This window comes from Phocoena sinus, chromosome 16 (assembly GCF_008692025.1).
Source record: "Phocoena sinus isolate mPhoSin1 chromosome 16, mPhoSin1.pri, whole genome shotgun sequence".
Classification (NCBI taxonomy): domain Eukaryota; kingdom Metazoa; phylum Chordata; class Mammalia; order Artiodactyla; family Phocoenidae; genus Phocoena; species Phocoena sinus.
Genome location: NC_045778.1, coordinates 50529857 through 50547533, shown reverse-complemented (window position 1 = coordinate 50547533; position 17677 = coordinate 50529857). Strand labels below are relative to the sequence as shown.

The 17677-nt window shown below is 39.8% G+C and overlaps 1 protein-coding gene across 4 annotated transcripts in view; it reads left to right on the top strand.

Moving 5' to 3' along the window:
- CPEB3 (cytoplasmic polyadenylation element binding protein 3) overlaps positions 1–17677 on the top strand; it is a 179220-nt gene that overhangs the window by 154086 nt on the left and 7457 nt on the right. For all 4 annotated transcript variants that reach the window (XM_032608004.1, XM_032608000.1, XM_032608001.1 and 1 more), the window contains one exon: positions 1395–1576. In XM_032608004.1, coding sequence (XP_032463895.1) covers positions 1395–1576 — 182 coding nt within the window. The remainder of the gene's footprint in view (positions 1–1394; positions 1577–17677) is intronic.

The following is a 17677-nucleotide window of genomic DNA, read 5'->3' as shown; positions in this document are numbered from 1 at the left end:
GAAAACAATTACCAGTATTAGGCAGTCTGGTTTGGGGACAAATTTTGAAGAAGTTGAATAGAAAGACAGCCCTTCTGTCTGGCGATATAGCTTTCTTACTGCCTCAGCAGCTTCCTATTACAGGAACCAGTAGTTTGGCTTTCCTTCTGTTTGTAGAAATCTTACACCGTTCAGCCCTTCAGCCCTTGTACCCGCTGCAGAGTTCTGCCCCTACCCCTCCAGGTTGTGCTGCTTTCCTTCTCCCCAGATACTGATTCCTGTGGAGCTCTACTGTCTGATGGTCTTTGCACACTGGCTGTGTCCGAGGTCATCATCTGTCTTCCCTGTCTGCTCCTTTCCAAATGCCATGCGTAGGTGTTTGAGGGAAGTGGATTCTTGGGTCGTTCGCCAGGGGTAGGACTAAGTCTTTTGGACTTAAACCATGTGAGTGGACTGAAAGGAATGGTCATACCTGGAGGAGGTGCCATCCAGTATCAAGTAAACAATTACCTTCAGGCAATTTGGATCCAGGTAAGTAACTGCTATGTGTCTCTCCATGGTACCTTTTGATGAGGACAATTTTAGAATATCAGACCTTTGGAATGGTCCAATTTCCAAGTGCCTTCTGTACAGGTGTTTTGCAAATATACCAATATAAAGGTATACTTAGAAGAAATATGGTGAGGTGTGCAGACCAGACCTCTGGATTTATAGTAGGGTGTAGGATGGGTATGTTTTTACTGCCTTTGTAGCAGCTTAGTGTTTCCTGGCACATTGTAAGTGCTCAATAAATCATTGCTGCTGTGATCATTTTTAGTACTATTATTTAAGAATTCAGTGTGAGAAGTTAGTATGGAGAGTTCTCAATTGGGATAGTATATACTCTTAAAATCTTATTTTTTTTAATTGTAGAGATTTACTTTAAGCCTGTAAACATATTGCCTCTAGTTAAAATGAATTAAATTCTTTTTTTTAAATTAAATTCTTCCTATAGCTTGATCTTAATATAGTAATGTGACTTCAGTAATTGCTTTCAGTCCTAGAGGTCAGTAAGTAGAGCTGTTTCTTATTAACTTGTTGGGGTACCTGAAATGCTTTGCCTACCCAGGGCCCACTCCAGTGGACTAAGCGGTTAGAAATTAGAACAGGAGGATTGCTGATAGATCATTTCTTTTGTACTGTTGCTGAAATTCTGATTGTGTAAACTCTTAAAATTTTTTTTCATTTTGTTTTCAAATACCCTATGAGGAGCTCCCCTTCTTGAGTTGTAAGACTGGTGTAGACACTCTTCATGAGACTTAACACGGCTTTTCTGTTTCTTAAATTACACTGCATGATCCTTACATAGTCCTTCCTTCTCCTGGGCAAGAGTACCTTCTAAACATTTATAACGAACAGTGTTTATTTTCTTGCAGTTGAACTGGCAATGATCATGGACCGTTTGTATGGCGGTGTCTGCTATGCTGGCATTGATACGGACCCAGAGCTGAAGTACCCCAAAGGTGCTGGCCGCGTGGCATTCTCCAATCAGCAGAGTTACATTGCAGCCATCAGCGCTCGCTTTGTGCAGCTCCAACACAATGACATTGACAAACGGGTAAGCAGCTGCTCAGGTTATAATTGCTATGGGAAAGAAATGAAATTTATTCTGTGGGCCCCTGGGGAGAGAAGCACCTTGTGATCAAAGTGAGCAGCTCTGCCTTACATGACATTAGTCCATGAGTCCATCTAGGCTGCCTGAAAAAGAGAGTGCCCTTTGTATTTAAGGCGTTAATGAACTTTCTGCCTCACCCATCCCCAGGGTGATGTTACACTTATGAAAATAACACTGCAGAATTTAGCAAAGCAAACCAGTGCTGTTCAAAATATGATGCCAACAGCACGTTAACGAAGATTGAGAGCTGGTAATCTGCTTGACCCATGTGGTACTCTTAAAACAAACAAACTTGAACTAACATTTAATGTTAATATTCAGGAGTATGCATAAAATTTTGAAGTTCTGGTTTCTTTTAAAATTTCAAGAACATAGGGACTTCCCTGGCATTCCAGTGGTTAAGACTCCGTGCTTCCACTGCAGGGGGCACGGGTTCAATTCCTGGTTGGGGAACTAAGATCCTACATGCCACGCAGCATGGCCAAAAAAAATTGCAAGAGCATACATGGTAGCAGTCATTGGAGCCAAATAGCTGCGGTCGTCTCCAGTCCCCTCTCCAACTCCCATAGTTCTCCTGCTCATACCAAATATGCATATCCATTACCTGCCTCTTTGCTCATTGGTGTTACCTACCTGACCAGTAGAGGCACTCAGATTTGCTACCTCTCATCTAAACAGGGGGCAGTAGAGCTCTAGGGCATTGGTGTGTTCAGTTGGGTTTGGAGACAGACACAGGTTTAAATCCCTTAAATTCCAGCTCTGCTGCTGTTTGGAAGCTTGGGGGGAATAGAAGGTGTCAGTAGCTAATCTGGGACCTGTATTGATAGATTAAAAGATCAAGTGGGAGAACATCAAGTCTAAACACCTCCCTGTGCAATTGTACAGTGGTTGTTAATGCTTCCAGCAAAGGCTGTTCTTGGGGCATACACTGGACTAGAATATGTAAAGTAGTAAATATGTTGTATTACAAAGTTTCACCTATACTCTCTATGGTTGACTGACTAATTTTGCGTAGTAGACCTAAGTTTCTTAGGAGGTGAAAGTTTCAATTGGTGATGATTTTTTTTTATAGTCAACAAGATTACATTTTCTTTAAGACATAGATCAAATTACAAAAGCCAGTGCTTAAAATAAATAGTCTATTTGCTGCATCTACTGGGATCCTTAAAAGTAAGTAGTGGTGGTTTGTTTTTTAATTAAAATGAATGAAGTTTTACAGAATTTTGAAGCACTCTGAATCAGTGGAAACTCAGGGGTGATAAACATTCAGCTCCATTCCTAGTTTTCAAGTGCCCACAGCACCCCTTCTGTATCAGTAATTCCTCTACAGACTGTAAGCTCCACAGAGCTTACCCATTGCTTGATGTACAGACACAGTAGATGCTTGATAAACCTTTGTTGAATTGACAAATGGTGTTATGTGGAGTGTTCTCTTAACTACTGCTGCTGGTGGACTTGCTAGTGCCTATACATTTGTGAGTCTGAAGCCCCAGATCCCATTACATTTAGACCGCTCTTGCCCCCATCACTGGTGATCCCAGGCAATAAACTTAACCTGAAGAGCGCTTATGTTTTCATCTCTATCACAGTAGCTTTCTTTGTTCCCCTCTGAAGCCAGAACTAATGAGACTTCTCAGGAGGTAGGTCCTAGAGATGATAAAAGAAGGTTCCACTTGCTCGTGCTTATATCTTTCCTTTGCTCTCACCCTAACAACCTCCTGGCCTATTCCTTAGTTAGAAAGAAGCACACTTATCCCAGGGATTACAGTAATCTTTGAACCCCTTTAAGCATCATAGAAAATTCAGGCACTATTTGTTTTATTGCCTGCCTCTACTCTCACCCCTGCTATGCTCATGCCCTCAGCATTGACTCCCATACGACTTTGACGTAGGTAAAAAAGAAAGAAGTGGCTTTTCTTTTGTTAGCGTAATCATAGGCCATGCTACAGAAATGTATTTGGCACATCAAACTTCTCAAGACTCAGGAAAGCCATTGACTGTTTTCTGCTCATTGTATTTGGGTTAACCATATCCTCCATATCTTAGAGTAGTTCTTGATAAACATTTAGGGTTAACAGTCAGTTGTAATGGAAGGAGTATGGAGTTTGAAGCTAGAACAGATTCCACTACAGTTAAGCCTTTGCTGCACCAGTCACTGGTGACTCAAGCAAGTTACTCAGTGCCGGGAGCCTTGGGGTCCTCATCTGCAACTCCCTCCTGGGGATGGTATGAAGATTAAATGAGATTTGAAGATTGAACAGCCAGAGTCATACGGCAGTTAATAGATGCTTAACTGGCACTTGCTGGTTAATAGTATTCATCTTGCTGGAAGTATACTTACACTGTTGTTAATATTATGTAGCTTGAACTTTATCGGTTGCTCTGCTGAAGATGCAGTGAAAAGATACACTGGATAGTGAAAAGGGCACTGGCTAGAGTCAGATGACCAGGTTTAGATCTGGTCCTGTTCCTGGTGGGCTGTGTGATTTTGAGCAGGTCACTTTTAAATTCTGAGTTTCAGTGTATAATGAGGGCAGTAGTAATAGCTTTGTGTATCCGACTAGATTGTTGAGAAGCCCAGAAGAGATACTGAGCAAGAAAGTAATATATACAGTGTGACTCACTGGACACATGTAGAGTGGGACTATTGTGGGCAAAAGAATGCCATCTCCATCCACATGGTGTCAAAAGGGACCTATCAGTTCCTTCAGTGCCCTAGGATGAGAGTCATGTAAGTGGGAGAACTGGAAATCATTGAAAGTGATGGATTCCTTTCTCTCCCTGTCTCCCAGCTCCATCTTCATGCTCTTTGTTTGCCCTGACCAAGGTGCAGACCATTTTCTTTATTATAAGAGAAGGAAGTCAGCTTCCATCTTGAGTGGGGCTCCTTTTTCACCGGTCTTCTGTGAATATTACGCTCCTCTCTCCCAAACTGTTACTTCATCCTCTTGTTTTCTTCTTGCTTTGAACATGGCCAGCAATACCTTATTTTGTTGTCTCTGGCATCCTGAGCCTCTGTTAACAGCACCGTTTGCTGTAGATGCTTTTTTAGGTTGATTCTACTTTTATATTTATGTGTCTTTCTTCTAAAGCTTAAGTTTGAGCTTTCCAGAGAGCTCCCATTATGTGTAAGCATATTAGTATTTCCTTAGGTAATGCCCTTTTTCTTTCTTAGGGGCTCTGTTCTTGATTGACCGTGGAGAATTTCTGTTGTCGGGCACACCCTTCTTTCTTGAAGAACCCTTCCACGTTTTTAGCAATAGTCTCATAGCTAAGGTTTTGAAGCTTTGAAAGTCAGTGGCAGGTGTCTACCTGTGCCCACAATCCCTTTTCCTTGCTATTGCAAATTCCAAGATGCTATAGTCTTTTTCTCCTTCATTCTAATGTTAGCCTAAAGTTGCTTTTAAACCGAGGTCTTGACTATTTTGAATAGCTTCAACCTTTATTATCCTCCTGGTCAAAGGAATCTCTTTTGCTGTCTGTATCATTATAAATGCAGATTCAGTGGAATCAGCAGATTTAAAAAACAAAAACAAGTATAGATGGCATTTTACAGGCCACTTGCTTCGTGTTTGCAGCCCCTTCCTCTTTCACTGTTTGCCCTATATGGAGAGTGGGAGAGGGCCTCCTGCAGAGCAGCAATGTCTGGAATCATGGAAGTTCTAGCACTGCTTAAGGTGTATGTTCTCAGGCTGCACCTTTCCTAGGTAAACTGTGGGAGGTAAATGAAGAAGGATCTGATTGATATATTTCATTAACCTCTTTTATATCCAACCACCGTTTTTCAAAAAAGACATCTCTTTTGAGAGTTTATATGTTTATGTATCGTCGTCGTCGTTGTTATTGCTGCTCTTTGGCTAAGCTGGAAAACACAACCTTTATAGATTAGATTTCTTCTCATCATCGTAGAGACTTCTGGCTTGCCTATGAATATAAAATATGCCAGTATGCAACAGTTACAGAAACAGTTGCACCTATGGCTTTGGCACTTTTATCTCTGCTGTCGTCTCACTCATCCATGTCATCATCTTTAAAGAAGAGGTGATTTAAAAAATTTTTGTTTTGGTAACAACTTTATTGAGATATAATTCATATACCCTACAAATCAACAATTTAAAGTATTCAATTCAGTTTTTAATATATTTACATAGTTGTACAATCATCACCACAGTCAATTTTAGAACACAGGAAAAAGTATTTGAATGTGCATCCTTCAAGTCTGCAATCAAAGGATCAATTGAATAATGACCCCAGTGAGGACACAGGGAGTTGGGGGATAGTGCATTTATCCTGTATAATTTTACTCAGCTCATTATAGGGAGGGGATCCTACTTATTAACTTGTGCTCTTTGAAGTCACAGGAACAAGGCAGCCCAGGCTGTTGGGGCAAATTTCTGCCCCCTGCTATGGCAGTAATTAGGGTCCCCCGAGAATATGTGACTTGTTGGAGTGGGCTGATAAATCTACGCATCAACAAGCTTTTCGCCATAGTATGCGTAGCAATGGGAGGACTAGCAGAAGTGGAAGAGGCTTCTAATGGTAGTTCCTTACGCAGCTGCCATGATCTTGACTCTGCCACCTGTGCCCAGAGGTCTGAATGGGAGTGCTTGGCACTTGGCTGACACTCAGTGAGTGTGTAGAATAAACTAGGACGGTATATGGGAGAGCAAGGACTAGAAGCAGCTCCAATTTCAACTTTTGCCCAACTCCAATTCATTCTTTACATTAAAAAACTAAAGCGATCTTTTAAAATCATGATTTGAATCACATCTTTCCCTCCTTTAAACCTTTTGATTATGTTCTACTGCTCTTTGGTTAAAGGTCAAAATCCTTAACTAACACTGCCTACATGACCCTTCGTGTACTACATACTACCTCTGCCTCAGCTCCCATTTCCTCATCTTGAGCCAATCACAACTGGCCTTTTTCTCTATTTTACAGGGTGATTATGGATACTGTTTCCTCTGCCTGCCTAAAGCTCACTTTTCCTTCAGGTCTCAGCTTAATTATGAAAATTGTAGGAATCCTTTCTTCAGTGGATCTTACATCTTCCCCATAGATCATTGTCATAATACCATCTATTATTCCTTTGTGGCATTAAATACCTCTGTAATGAAGCAATGCTTTAATGTCCACCTATGCTTCTAGACTGCAGTCGATGAGGGCAGTCAATGACTGTGTGTCTCTCGTGTTAGCTACTGTATACTCAATAATTGACACACAGTGGACACACATTATTTAATTATATTTGAATGAATGAATGAGTTGTTGAATGAATGCTGATTGAGAGCTTCCAGATGGGAAGCCCTTTGGCATGTCCAACTGTCCACCAGAGGGCACTCTGCACAGCTTTCTTTTTTTACTTAGTTAAGCACGCACTTGAGTAACAAAGTTTAGGTTTTGCTGTTTAGCGTATCAAAAAGTATTCTTTGACACTTATAGTACATTAAAGCTAGACTTTAACTTGGGCATGACTTCATCCAACCCCCTTTATTTGCAACAGAGAAGAATCTAGGAGAGGCTTGGAGACTCTCAAGGCACCTGTAATTGACATGAGAGCTGCCTCTGCTTATGGAACTCCCTTCCCGAACGCTGCTGCTCATCCAGGGTCTAATGTTTCTTTAAATCCACTTCTTCTATGAAGTCATTTTTCCACAGACCTGGGTAGGAACCCCTGAGTTGTATTATAGGTCCTTTAGTTAGTTTTATACATGTTTCCATATTTCATGTAACTTTTCAGGTGAACATATACTGCACAGAACAGGGCACATCTGGAGTTTGATATCAGAATTTGTCAGTATGTCTATAGGTCATTTTGAATATTAACAAAATGAATTTGAAATTTTTTTTTGCAATTGTTTTGATTTTAATTTTTATTTTGTCTTCATGTAAACCCTTTTTTAAGTCAGTGTGAGCCAATGCAAGTCCACTGGATTATAACGTTTAGTGAAACTGGCATTTTTGCTGTCATAATGACCCTTGTTATTGAACATTATTATAAATGAGACAAATACAATTCATGCCTCAGTTTTTGCTTCAAAAGAGAAGTTATTAACATCTTGAAATAAATCCTTTAAGGCTTACATTTATGCATATTTTATGGCTAATGTTCAACAGTTACTGGTCAACTGGTTATTCATCCCTATGATGACAATATCGAAGTTGTATGATACCCAGCACAGTGTTCTCAGCATTTCTTCTGCCTTGGCATACACTCTCATGGGTAACGGAAGCTCCCTAGAACACTAATGCGGGGGGGGGGGGTGTTTATGTATCTGAGGGTCCCACACCCACTCCTGCCATCACCACCCACAGAACCATGGCTGTAGTAAAAAAAAAAAAAAGTGTCCTGGCTTAGGAACTGAGAGATCTGAGTTTATACTCCTAGCTCTTCTCCCAGCCATAATGTGACCTTGGGCAAGTTACTTAACCTTTTGAGGCTTGATTTTATTGTCCCAGAGTAATAAGAACACTAGCCTAACAATCTTAAGGTTTATTACACAGATAAACAATGAAGGTGAAGAAGTGCTCTGGAAAGTGATTAGGCTGTACAGATGTTGATTTGTGTCATTGCTGAGCTTGGCCTATTTAAACTGTGCTGTTGGTTCCTAACCATATGTCCAAGACTAATAGTTGATTCGTTCTCTTTTTTTTTTGTCTTTTAAAGTGCCTACTCAGTTTCACTCAGAATCTTTAATATAAGGATAATGAAATAGTTGAAGTTGACACTAAGAAAAAATAAAAAGAAAAAAGAAAATTTAACATAAGTGCCCATCTGTTAACACGCAAGTTGGATGTTAGTCAAGACATGTATGTAGAGACTCAGGTTTCCTTTAAAGGTGTAAACACCTGGATGCATTTTCTATTTAAAGGATTGAAGGTATTTCTCTCTTTAGTCTAGAAAGAGGTGTTTTTACCATTACCTTCTCTGATAATGAAACGATTTTGAACCTGACATTGAGTAAAAGGTTAGGATTAAATTTTACTTATATTCTTTTGAACAGTGTTTCTGTGAAAAACTGGAGCAGTTTAAAGTATTTAAGTACAATAAGGGCAAAAGAGGGCACCTGTACTCATTCTGTCTGTTTTAATGGTATTTTTAGAAGTGATGCCAAGTGAACACTTAAGATGTGAAAGCTCTGCTAAATCCAGTTTTCTTTATAACTCGTCTAGGTCACTTACATATGAAAGATTTTTGTAGTGTGAAAAATGAGATCATTAGAAAATGGGTAATCTTTTTAAAACATGGCCATTTTTCTGCTCTTTTGTCTACTCTCCATGGTCCTGAGAAAATTTGTAAGGGTAGAATCAGTTGAGTCTCCCTTAATCTAAAAAAAACCATATGATTTGATTTATGTGAACTATTTCTTTATAAAAATCTCAGGGATCCCTCCCACAGCTATTGTTTAGCACAGCTATTGTTCTAGTAGAAAGGATACTAGACTAGAATCAGCCGATCTTGGGTTTAGTCTTAACTATACCTACTAATTGTGTAGCTTGAAGGAAGGACATGTGTATGTGTGTTAAAGTGGTTTTGAAAACTATAAAGTACTCTGTCAATACACAGTGACACTGACAACACATTAATTTACATGAAATAATAAATGACTAATATTTGAGCTCTTCTGGAAGATGTTTATTAGACAGTCTAATTGGAATTTCACATTATAAAAGGAGTTAAATATTTCAGGCAAGATAGGGGTAATGTTGGTTGGTTATTTGGGTTTGTGAAACAGGAGGAAGAACTCTCAGTAGGCAGGTCTGCCCTGCCCAGGAATCTGTCCCTAAAATTAGTTCCCCAAATCATCATTTCCTACATTGTTCTCCATGAAACATGAATCCCTTGGGATTTTAATATTTATTTTATAAAAGAAAATCTTTTTCTGAGTCAAATGAGTTTAGAAATGCTTTCTTGAAGAAAGTTAAATTGGCTAGTTTATTCTAGGACTTCTTAGAAGCTTTTATATACTAATCTCATTGTGAACATCCAAGAAGGAAACAATATGCAATTTTTCACAAATTTTTTGGTCATGGAGCTCTTCTAAAATGTACCATCTCTTGGGAATAGTGTTCCAGGGAACCCAGTTGAGTAATTAGTGTTTTCAGCTTCTTTTCTTCTTTCATGCTCAAAATCAAAAGTTTAGTAAGCAGTTGATTGTTTTTCCCTTCCTCGGTCCTTTTCCCAAGTTTGTCCCGCCCACCATATAGTCTCTCTCTTTTTTTTTTTTTGTTTTCTTATTGTGGTGAAAAAAACACATGAGATCTACCCTCTTAACAAATTAAGTGTACAGTACAGTATTGTTAAGCATAAGCCCAATGTTATACTGCAGATCGCTAGAACTTTTTCATCTTGCGTAATCGAAACTTTATACCCTTTGAACAGCAACTCCCCACTTCCCCCTGCCCCCAGCCCCTGGCAATCACCATTCTACTTTCTGCTTTCTATGAGTTTGACTACTTTAGATTCCTCATATGGAATCATGTGGTGATTGTCCTCTTGTGAATGGCTTATTTCATTTAGCATAATGTCCTTAAAGTTCATCCATGTTGTCACATGTGACAGGATTTCCTTCCTTATTACTTCTGGATAATATACTGTTTTACGTATATACTACATTTTCTTTGTCCATTCATCTGTCAGTGGGCATTTAAGTTGCTCCCACACCTTGGTTATTGTGAATAATGCTGCAGTGAGCATAATAGTGCAGATATCTCTTCAAGATCCTGCTTTCAGTTCTTTTGACTACCCAGAAATGGAATTGTTGGACATGAGTCTTCTATCTACAAAGGGTTGGGGTGGGGTAGCTGCATATTCAGAATGCTGGGAAGGGCACTGAAAGCGTGGTTGCTATTCTCTTTAGTATTTGTAGTCCTTCATCTCTTGATTTCTTGAGATTATCTATTGTATCTTTCTAACACATCAGTCTCTATACAAGAAGGGAAAATAGTTTTGAAATCAGTATACCATTGGGAAATAATGTTCTCTTGACTCTATTTTAGCTTAGTGTAGAAGACCTGAGAGTCTGACTTTGTTAGCTAATTTGGAGCTTTCTGATACTTTTATTTAAGGAACATTGTGATAGTTAAGCCATAGCACATCGTATTTGCTTTGAATAGCACTTTTTAGAATAACCCATTTTTTATTTAGTGAGATGTTATCCACTGCACCTTTCTTTGCAAGCACTTCAAGTACTTCACACATTTAATCTTTTTTTCTCTCTTCACTGAAAACATGCTGGGCCTGAATTTTAGCTAAAGGTTATCAAAGGCTTTATATTTTTAGCCTACATGAAGATTAATATGAACTAGTAACCATACTAACAGAAGTGCTGGTAATACTACTCTTTGTCCCTGGCCACAGCTAGAATATATGAGATGACTCGATAGCAAAAGAAGTGAGGGTTCTGACGACCTGTTTCCAGACTATTTCTGGTCCTAGCCTTAGTCTGGGACTCCGACAACCCAGCCTTTTACTTGGTGCTGTTACTGGCCCTGGCCTTGAGCTGGCTTGAACGTTTCCCAGCTGTAGCTATAGCTATGTTTGGTTTGACCCTTTGAGAGGAAGCAACACCCAGAAGTGAGTTCAGGTATTTTCTGAATACCACATGGGCTTATTTTGAAGCCCTGGGAGTCTCAGAGCCTTTGACTAGAAATAGCTTTTAAAATAGAGTTTGGGTCATGTTAAGAAAGAGAGAAAAATATTCCTCTTCTCTGAATGGCATGGGACCTTTTTGTCTTGTCTCTCCTTCCTGGTCTTGATCCCTCATCTCTTCTGTCCTTTGCTCTCTTTTTATGTCTTCTCCTGTGGAATTGTGATAATTTTTAATATGAAAACTCTTTAGAGTGATTAAGTGTTCTTCTTTCCTTCTCATATTTGAGTTTAGACACTGGTTATGAGATTACTAATGGGAAAAAGACAACCACAGTTTTTTAAAGTAGTTATCTCAGTAGGATATTCAAGTTCTTTGACCCCAGAAGGCAGGGGTATCAGTCAGTTAGCAATTTCTTGTTGAGTGCTTATTTTTACTTGGAAGAGCTGGTCCAAACCTCTAATATAGTAGAGGAAGCTGTGGCCTGCAAGGTTATGATGTAGCCAGTTAAGTGGATAGAGCCAGAGGGCTCTGCACGTCTGCATCCTGGGGGGTTGGGGAGTGGTGATGCCATGGCAGTCATGCATTTTATAGATTTTAAATGACTTTCTTACCCATTGTTCTCTATATGATATACTCTTCTACTACTAGAAATTGATTTGGGGCTGATTTATACCCTCACCTCCATCCCCACTCCCAAGCAGCATGGAAGGAAACGAGATTAGAGAGTGAATGTATGGAGTATGCAGGATTCTGTCAGCTGGACCTTCTTCGTTTCATGAAAAAGTAATCTTAAGACCAAACAGAGCACTCACAGATCTCTCTCTGTTCTATAGACGTATAGCAAAGGTGTCAACATTAGCACACATGAGTACGTTTCCTTGTGGGAAAGGCATAAGGGTGATTTAAAAACCTTTCTTCCCCTAGCACTTGAAAATATGAAAAATGGTCAATCCCATCCTTTGAAAGGTAAAAAGAAAATAAAATTCAACCATTTTCGCTGTGTTTATTTTAATCTACCCCAGATTTCTTCTAAAATTAATAACTGCGAATTTGCTATAACTGGAAGGTTGTGGATAACTTTGTTGCTAAGGAAAAGCTATTTTCACGTTGCTGCTTTAATTTCCTAGGCATCTGTCATCTGCTTTCTAAACAGCAGGATTCCAGCTCATAGTTGAAAAACTAAAAATTTATGTTTAAACATTCTTAGTATTGCCTGCCGGTGGAGGACTTGCTTTAGCAACTGTAAAGACACCGTGTTTAGTGGGAATGGTAATGAGGTTACTGTGGATTTTAGGCCTGGATAGATGTACTCTGTGACACATGCCAAGAAGATTAGGAATGCGTTATGTTTAAAGCTTTGAGTACACCAAACAAATTGGTCTTTCCAGGAAGCATGTCGCTCCAGATGATAAGAAATGGCCTACCTGACTTCTGGGCAGGCCTTTCCAGACAGTTATCCCTGTTAAATTATACCTCTTCACTTGGCCTCTTTCTCCAGTTTGTCCAGAGATAATGGCCTCTGACTCCATTATCTGAAATCATTGCTGCTACTCATCTTCCAGCCACCTGTAAACATGCCTTGGGACGGCTGGGTATCTGACAGACTTAATTTGTTTTTTTTCCTGTCACCAAAGGGCAGACTGCAGCAGGGGCCAGCTGTTCTTAATCATGACCTTTAGCACATAATTCAGGCTGAGCCTGACCTTGGCTAATGCCTCCTTTCTCATTTCTACAACCTTTCGGGTCCAAGGAGAGAGAACTCTGGACCTGTGAATAGTTTATGGTCTCCCTAGGTATCACCTCTGTGCCACCAAGAGCTGTTAGTCATTGCTTTATTTACTTTAGGAGGTCATTATGTTGACCAATATCAAAATGACTGCCAAGCAAAATATTTTCCCTAGCTTGTTAGAAACACAACAATGCCAACATTGAGATTAGTTTATTAAAGTATTGCTTTTTCTTCGCCTATATCATTCTACCTATATTATTCCCTTTTTCCATCTTTTTATAGCCACTTATCCAGCATTCCCCATCAGTCTTCCTTATCTTTAATAGTTATCCCTCATCAATAAGTTACACATGTTCTCAGCATCCTTGGGTATGATCACCTCCATACATTCACCTATGGTCACCATTAGGTGTATAGTATGAATTCAAGCGTTTCTCTCTGTAGGAAGTTCTCATCTCCTGGTCCTGTAAATCTCTTTGAACCACAAGGTCAGCTTGGTGATTTGATTGGCTCTGTGAAGGGCTCTAGTATTTGAACTTTAATGGTCATGTAGATCACTAATGTGATCGCAATAGGTTGGTGTCTCCAAAGTGCTGTAGCTTAATGATACTCCAGGTGTTTTAGGTGGTTAACAGAGAAGCCTCTTTTTATTTTATGTTATTTTATTTTAAATTTTATTTTCATTTTATTTGGGGGTATAGTTGATTTACAGTGTTAGTTTCAGGTGTACAGCAAAGTGATTCAGTTATAATACACATATATCTATTCTTTTTCTGTGTTTAATAATTATGTAGATGTGTATTGGGAAAAATAGAATTAATCTGGATAGTCAGGTAAAGCATCAAGTAATAGTACAGATGGCATTAGGATATGGCAAAAACTACAAATGGTTGGGAATACCTTTAAGAAACTCTCAAATAGACCATAAATTATTTTAGGGAAGAACTGTGTCTTGTTCTCCATCGTATTACAGTTTTCAATACAGTGGCATATAAGGAATAGGCACTCCACAAATATTCATCAAATGAATGAATCCATTTGAGCCAAAATAATCACCCTTCTTTAGCATAAGGACCACCTAACTACCAGTGTCCTTCATAGTCTAATGCTCAAAAGACCCAAACTCCCTGATAGCTTTCACGGAAGGGCTTTGAAAGGCAACATTTGAGGTGAGGGTTGCAGGGGGCATGACTTTCTTCTGTTTGGTTGGTGGTGAGGTAACAGGGTGGTGTTTCAGGAATCTTAATCATCAACCTTCTGATTCTAACCAATCAGGGGTCTGTATGCTTATGGTCAGCATGTCGTCACCATCCTCCACCTGGGTGAGGGTCTTAGTCCTGCAGAACAACTCAAAGATATGTGTCAGATTGTTATGTATTTCCCTTGAGGAGGAACTAGGACTGTGTTTTATCACTGAACTGTTGTTTCTTGACTATTTTTCCTTTGTTTCTGCATTTCTTCACTCCCCTAATTAGTAACTGCTTGAGTCTGCTCTTTGGAACTCAGGAAAAGCCCAGGAAACTAAAGTCTTTTTCTACAAACAAGAAATGGGGGACCCAAGGTGGGGATTGTATGCAGGAGGGCCCCACACCATCCTGCTCCTTTTCAATCCCCTCCCCTTTTAAAAATTTATTTATTTATTTTTAATAAATTTATTTATTTTTGTCTGCATTGAGTCTTTGTTGCTGGCCGCGGGCTTCTCATTGTGGTGGCTTCTCTTGTTGCGGAGCACCGGCTCTAGGTATGTGGGCTTCAGTAGTTGTGGCACGTGGGCTCAGTAGTTGTGGCTCGAGGGCTTAGTTGCTCCACGGCATGTGGGATGTTCCCAGGCAAGGGATTGAACCCACGTCCCCTGCGTTGGCAGGCAGATTCTTAACCACTGCGCCACCAGGGAAGTCCCTGTTCACTTTAAAATGGTTAATTCTTTATGACTTTAACCTCAATTTAAAAAATTAATTTAAGCTCTCAAAAAAAACTGAGGGACAAAATCCCCCACATAAACACACTTTTACACCTAAACAATGCCACTTTTACACCTAAACAAAAGTAACATTAAAAAAAAATATATATATATATATATATATATATATATATATATATATATATATATATATATATTACTGGAAAGTGCCCTTCCTGCTAGGCTTGAATCTCCTTAAGTACTCTTTTCACATGTGTATATATTACAAAGGGCTATTGTCTTTCTCCTCTGGCAGCTTTCTTTTGCTGAATGTAAAAGACCAATCCTCTCTCTCACTGCTGGATCCCCTTTTCTGAGCTTTTTGGGACTCAGATCTGGTTGCTGGAGCACCCTGAGTATAGGCATCTACCTGGTGGTAGAAGCAAAGCAGTCCTCAGCTCATGGACCGAAGGTAGAAAAGCTGGCTGCTCCTAGTTCCCCACAAACCCTGCCTCTACCAGTAGTCCTCCCACCTCAGGGCAGAGGGGACTTAGTCCACCACTTCGCTCCTTCTTGGCCTTCAAGTACAGGGAGTTCAGGCCAGGTTATATACACTTTCATGAGCCTACAGCTCCCTCCCCCCAGGAGCCCACAATCTCTGCAGATCACATTCTTCCCCAGATCTATTCTGTCCTCAGGTTGCTTGAAGATAAGGAGAGATGCTGACCAAGGCAGAACTATAGATAGGAAATGCCAGAGGAGCAAAGTGGAGTATTAAGTTCAAAGGAGAAAGGAATAGTTCCCTGTGGGACTGAAAGGCTGGGCCTGTAGTTAATTTTCGACAAGGTTGGTGAGACCATTCAATGGGTAAAGAATAGTCTCTTCAACAAATGGTCCTGGGGCAATTGGATATCCACATGCTAAAGAATGAAGTTGGACCCCTGTTTCACACTATATACAAAATTAACTTGAAATCAGTTAACCTAACTATAGGAGTTAAAACCATAAAATTCTTAGAAGAAAACATAGGGGCAAGTCTTTTTCTTTTTTTTTTTTAAATAAATTTATTTATTTTATTTATTTATTTTTGGCTGCGTTGGGTCTTCATTGCTGCACGTGGGCTTTCTCTAGTTGTGGCTAGTGGGGGCTACTCTTCGTTGCGGTGTGTGTGCTTCTCATTGCGGTGGCTTCTCTTGTTGTGGAGCATAAGTCCTAGAGCATGTGGGCTTCGGTAGTTGTGGCATGCGGGCTCAGTAGTTGTGGCGCGTAGGCTCAGTAGTTGTGGCGCACGGGCTTAGTTGTTCCACGGCATGTGGGATCTTCCCGGACCAGGGCTTGAACCCGTGTCCCCTGCATTAGCAGGTGGATTCTTAACCACTGCACCACCAGGGAAGTCCAGGGAGTGAATCTTCTTGACCTTGAATTTGGCAGTGGATTCTTAGCTATGACATCAAAAGGAAGAACAGCAAAAGAAAAAAATAGATAACTTGGACTTGCTCAAAATTAAGAACTTTTGTGCATCAAAGAACATTTTCAAGAAAGTGAAACACAACCTACAAAATAAGAGAAAATATTTGCAAATCATATATCTGATAAAAGTCTAGTATCTAGCATGCATAAAGAAGTCTTACAACTCAACAACAGAAAACAATCCAATTTTTAAAATGGGCAAAGGGCTTGAATAGACCTTTCTCCAAAGAAGGTATACAAATGCCAACAAGTATATGAAAAGATGCTCAGTGTTGTCAGTAGGGAATTGCAAATCAGAACCACAGTGAGACATCTCTTCATACCTATTGGGATGACTATAATCACAGAAATGGAGAACAAGTGTTGGTGAGTATATGGAAAAATTGAAACCCTTTTACATTGCTGGTGGGAATGCAAAATGGTACAGCCGCTGTGGAAAACAATTTGGCAGTTCCTCAGAAAGTTAATTATAGAATTGTCATATGCCCCAGCAAGTCTACTCCTAGGTATGTAGTGAGAAGAATTGAAAACAATTATTCAAACAAACATATGTACATACATGTTCATAGCTGCACCATTCACAATGGCCAAAAGGTAGAAATAACCCAAATGTCCATTAATGAATGAATACATAAACAAAATACCATATATATACATGCATATACATACACAAACAATGGAATACTATTCAGTCATACAAAGGAATCAAATATTGCCGTATACGACATGAATGAACCCCAAAACATTATGATAAGTGAAAGAAGCCAGACACAAAAGGTCACAATTATGTGACTACATTTATATAAAATATCCAGAATAGGTAAATCCATAGAGACAGAAAGCAGATAGGTTGTTGCCGGGGGCTGGGGAGGGAGAGAAGGTAGGGAAAACTGCTTAGTGGCTACAGGGTTTCCTTTTGGGGTAAAGAAAATGTTTTGGAACTAAATAGAGGTAGTGGTTGTACAACATTGTGAATATATTCAACGCCACTGAATTGTTCACTTTAAGATTGTTAATTTTATGCTAAGAAGGAAAGAGAAAAGAAAGACGGGGCCTTACCGGGTACAGGAAATTGTTGGGTGGGCTGAGTATGTAGGGTGGGAAGAAAGTGCGGGTAAGTTAGAGACCAGGTTGAGTTTGAGTTGGGGACTAGATGGGAGGGAGATTGGGGCAAATCCTGAAGGCTCTGGCTTACATTTGAGTCGCAGGGGACAGGGAGTAAGTACCCCGTTATACTGAGGCAGCTGGGCTTACTCCTGAAGGTAGGGGAGAGCCTGAAGGGCTTTTGACCAGGCAAGAAACATTGAGAAGGGAGATGATTGAAACATCTACCTGGACATAGGAGAATTGAC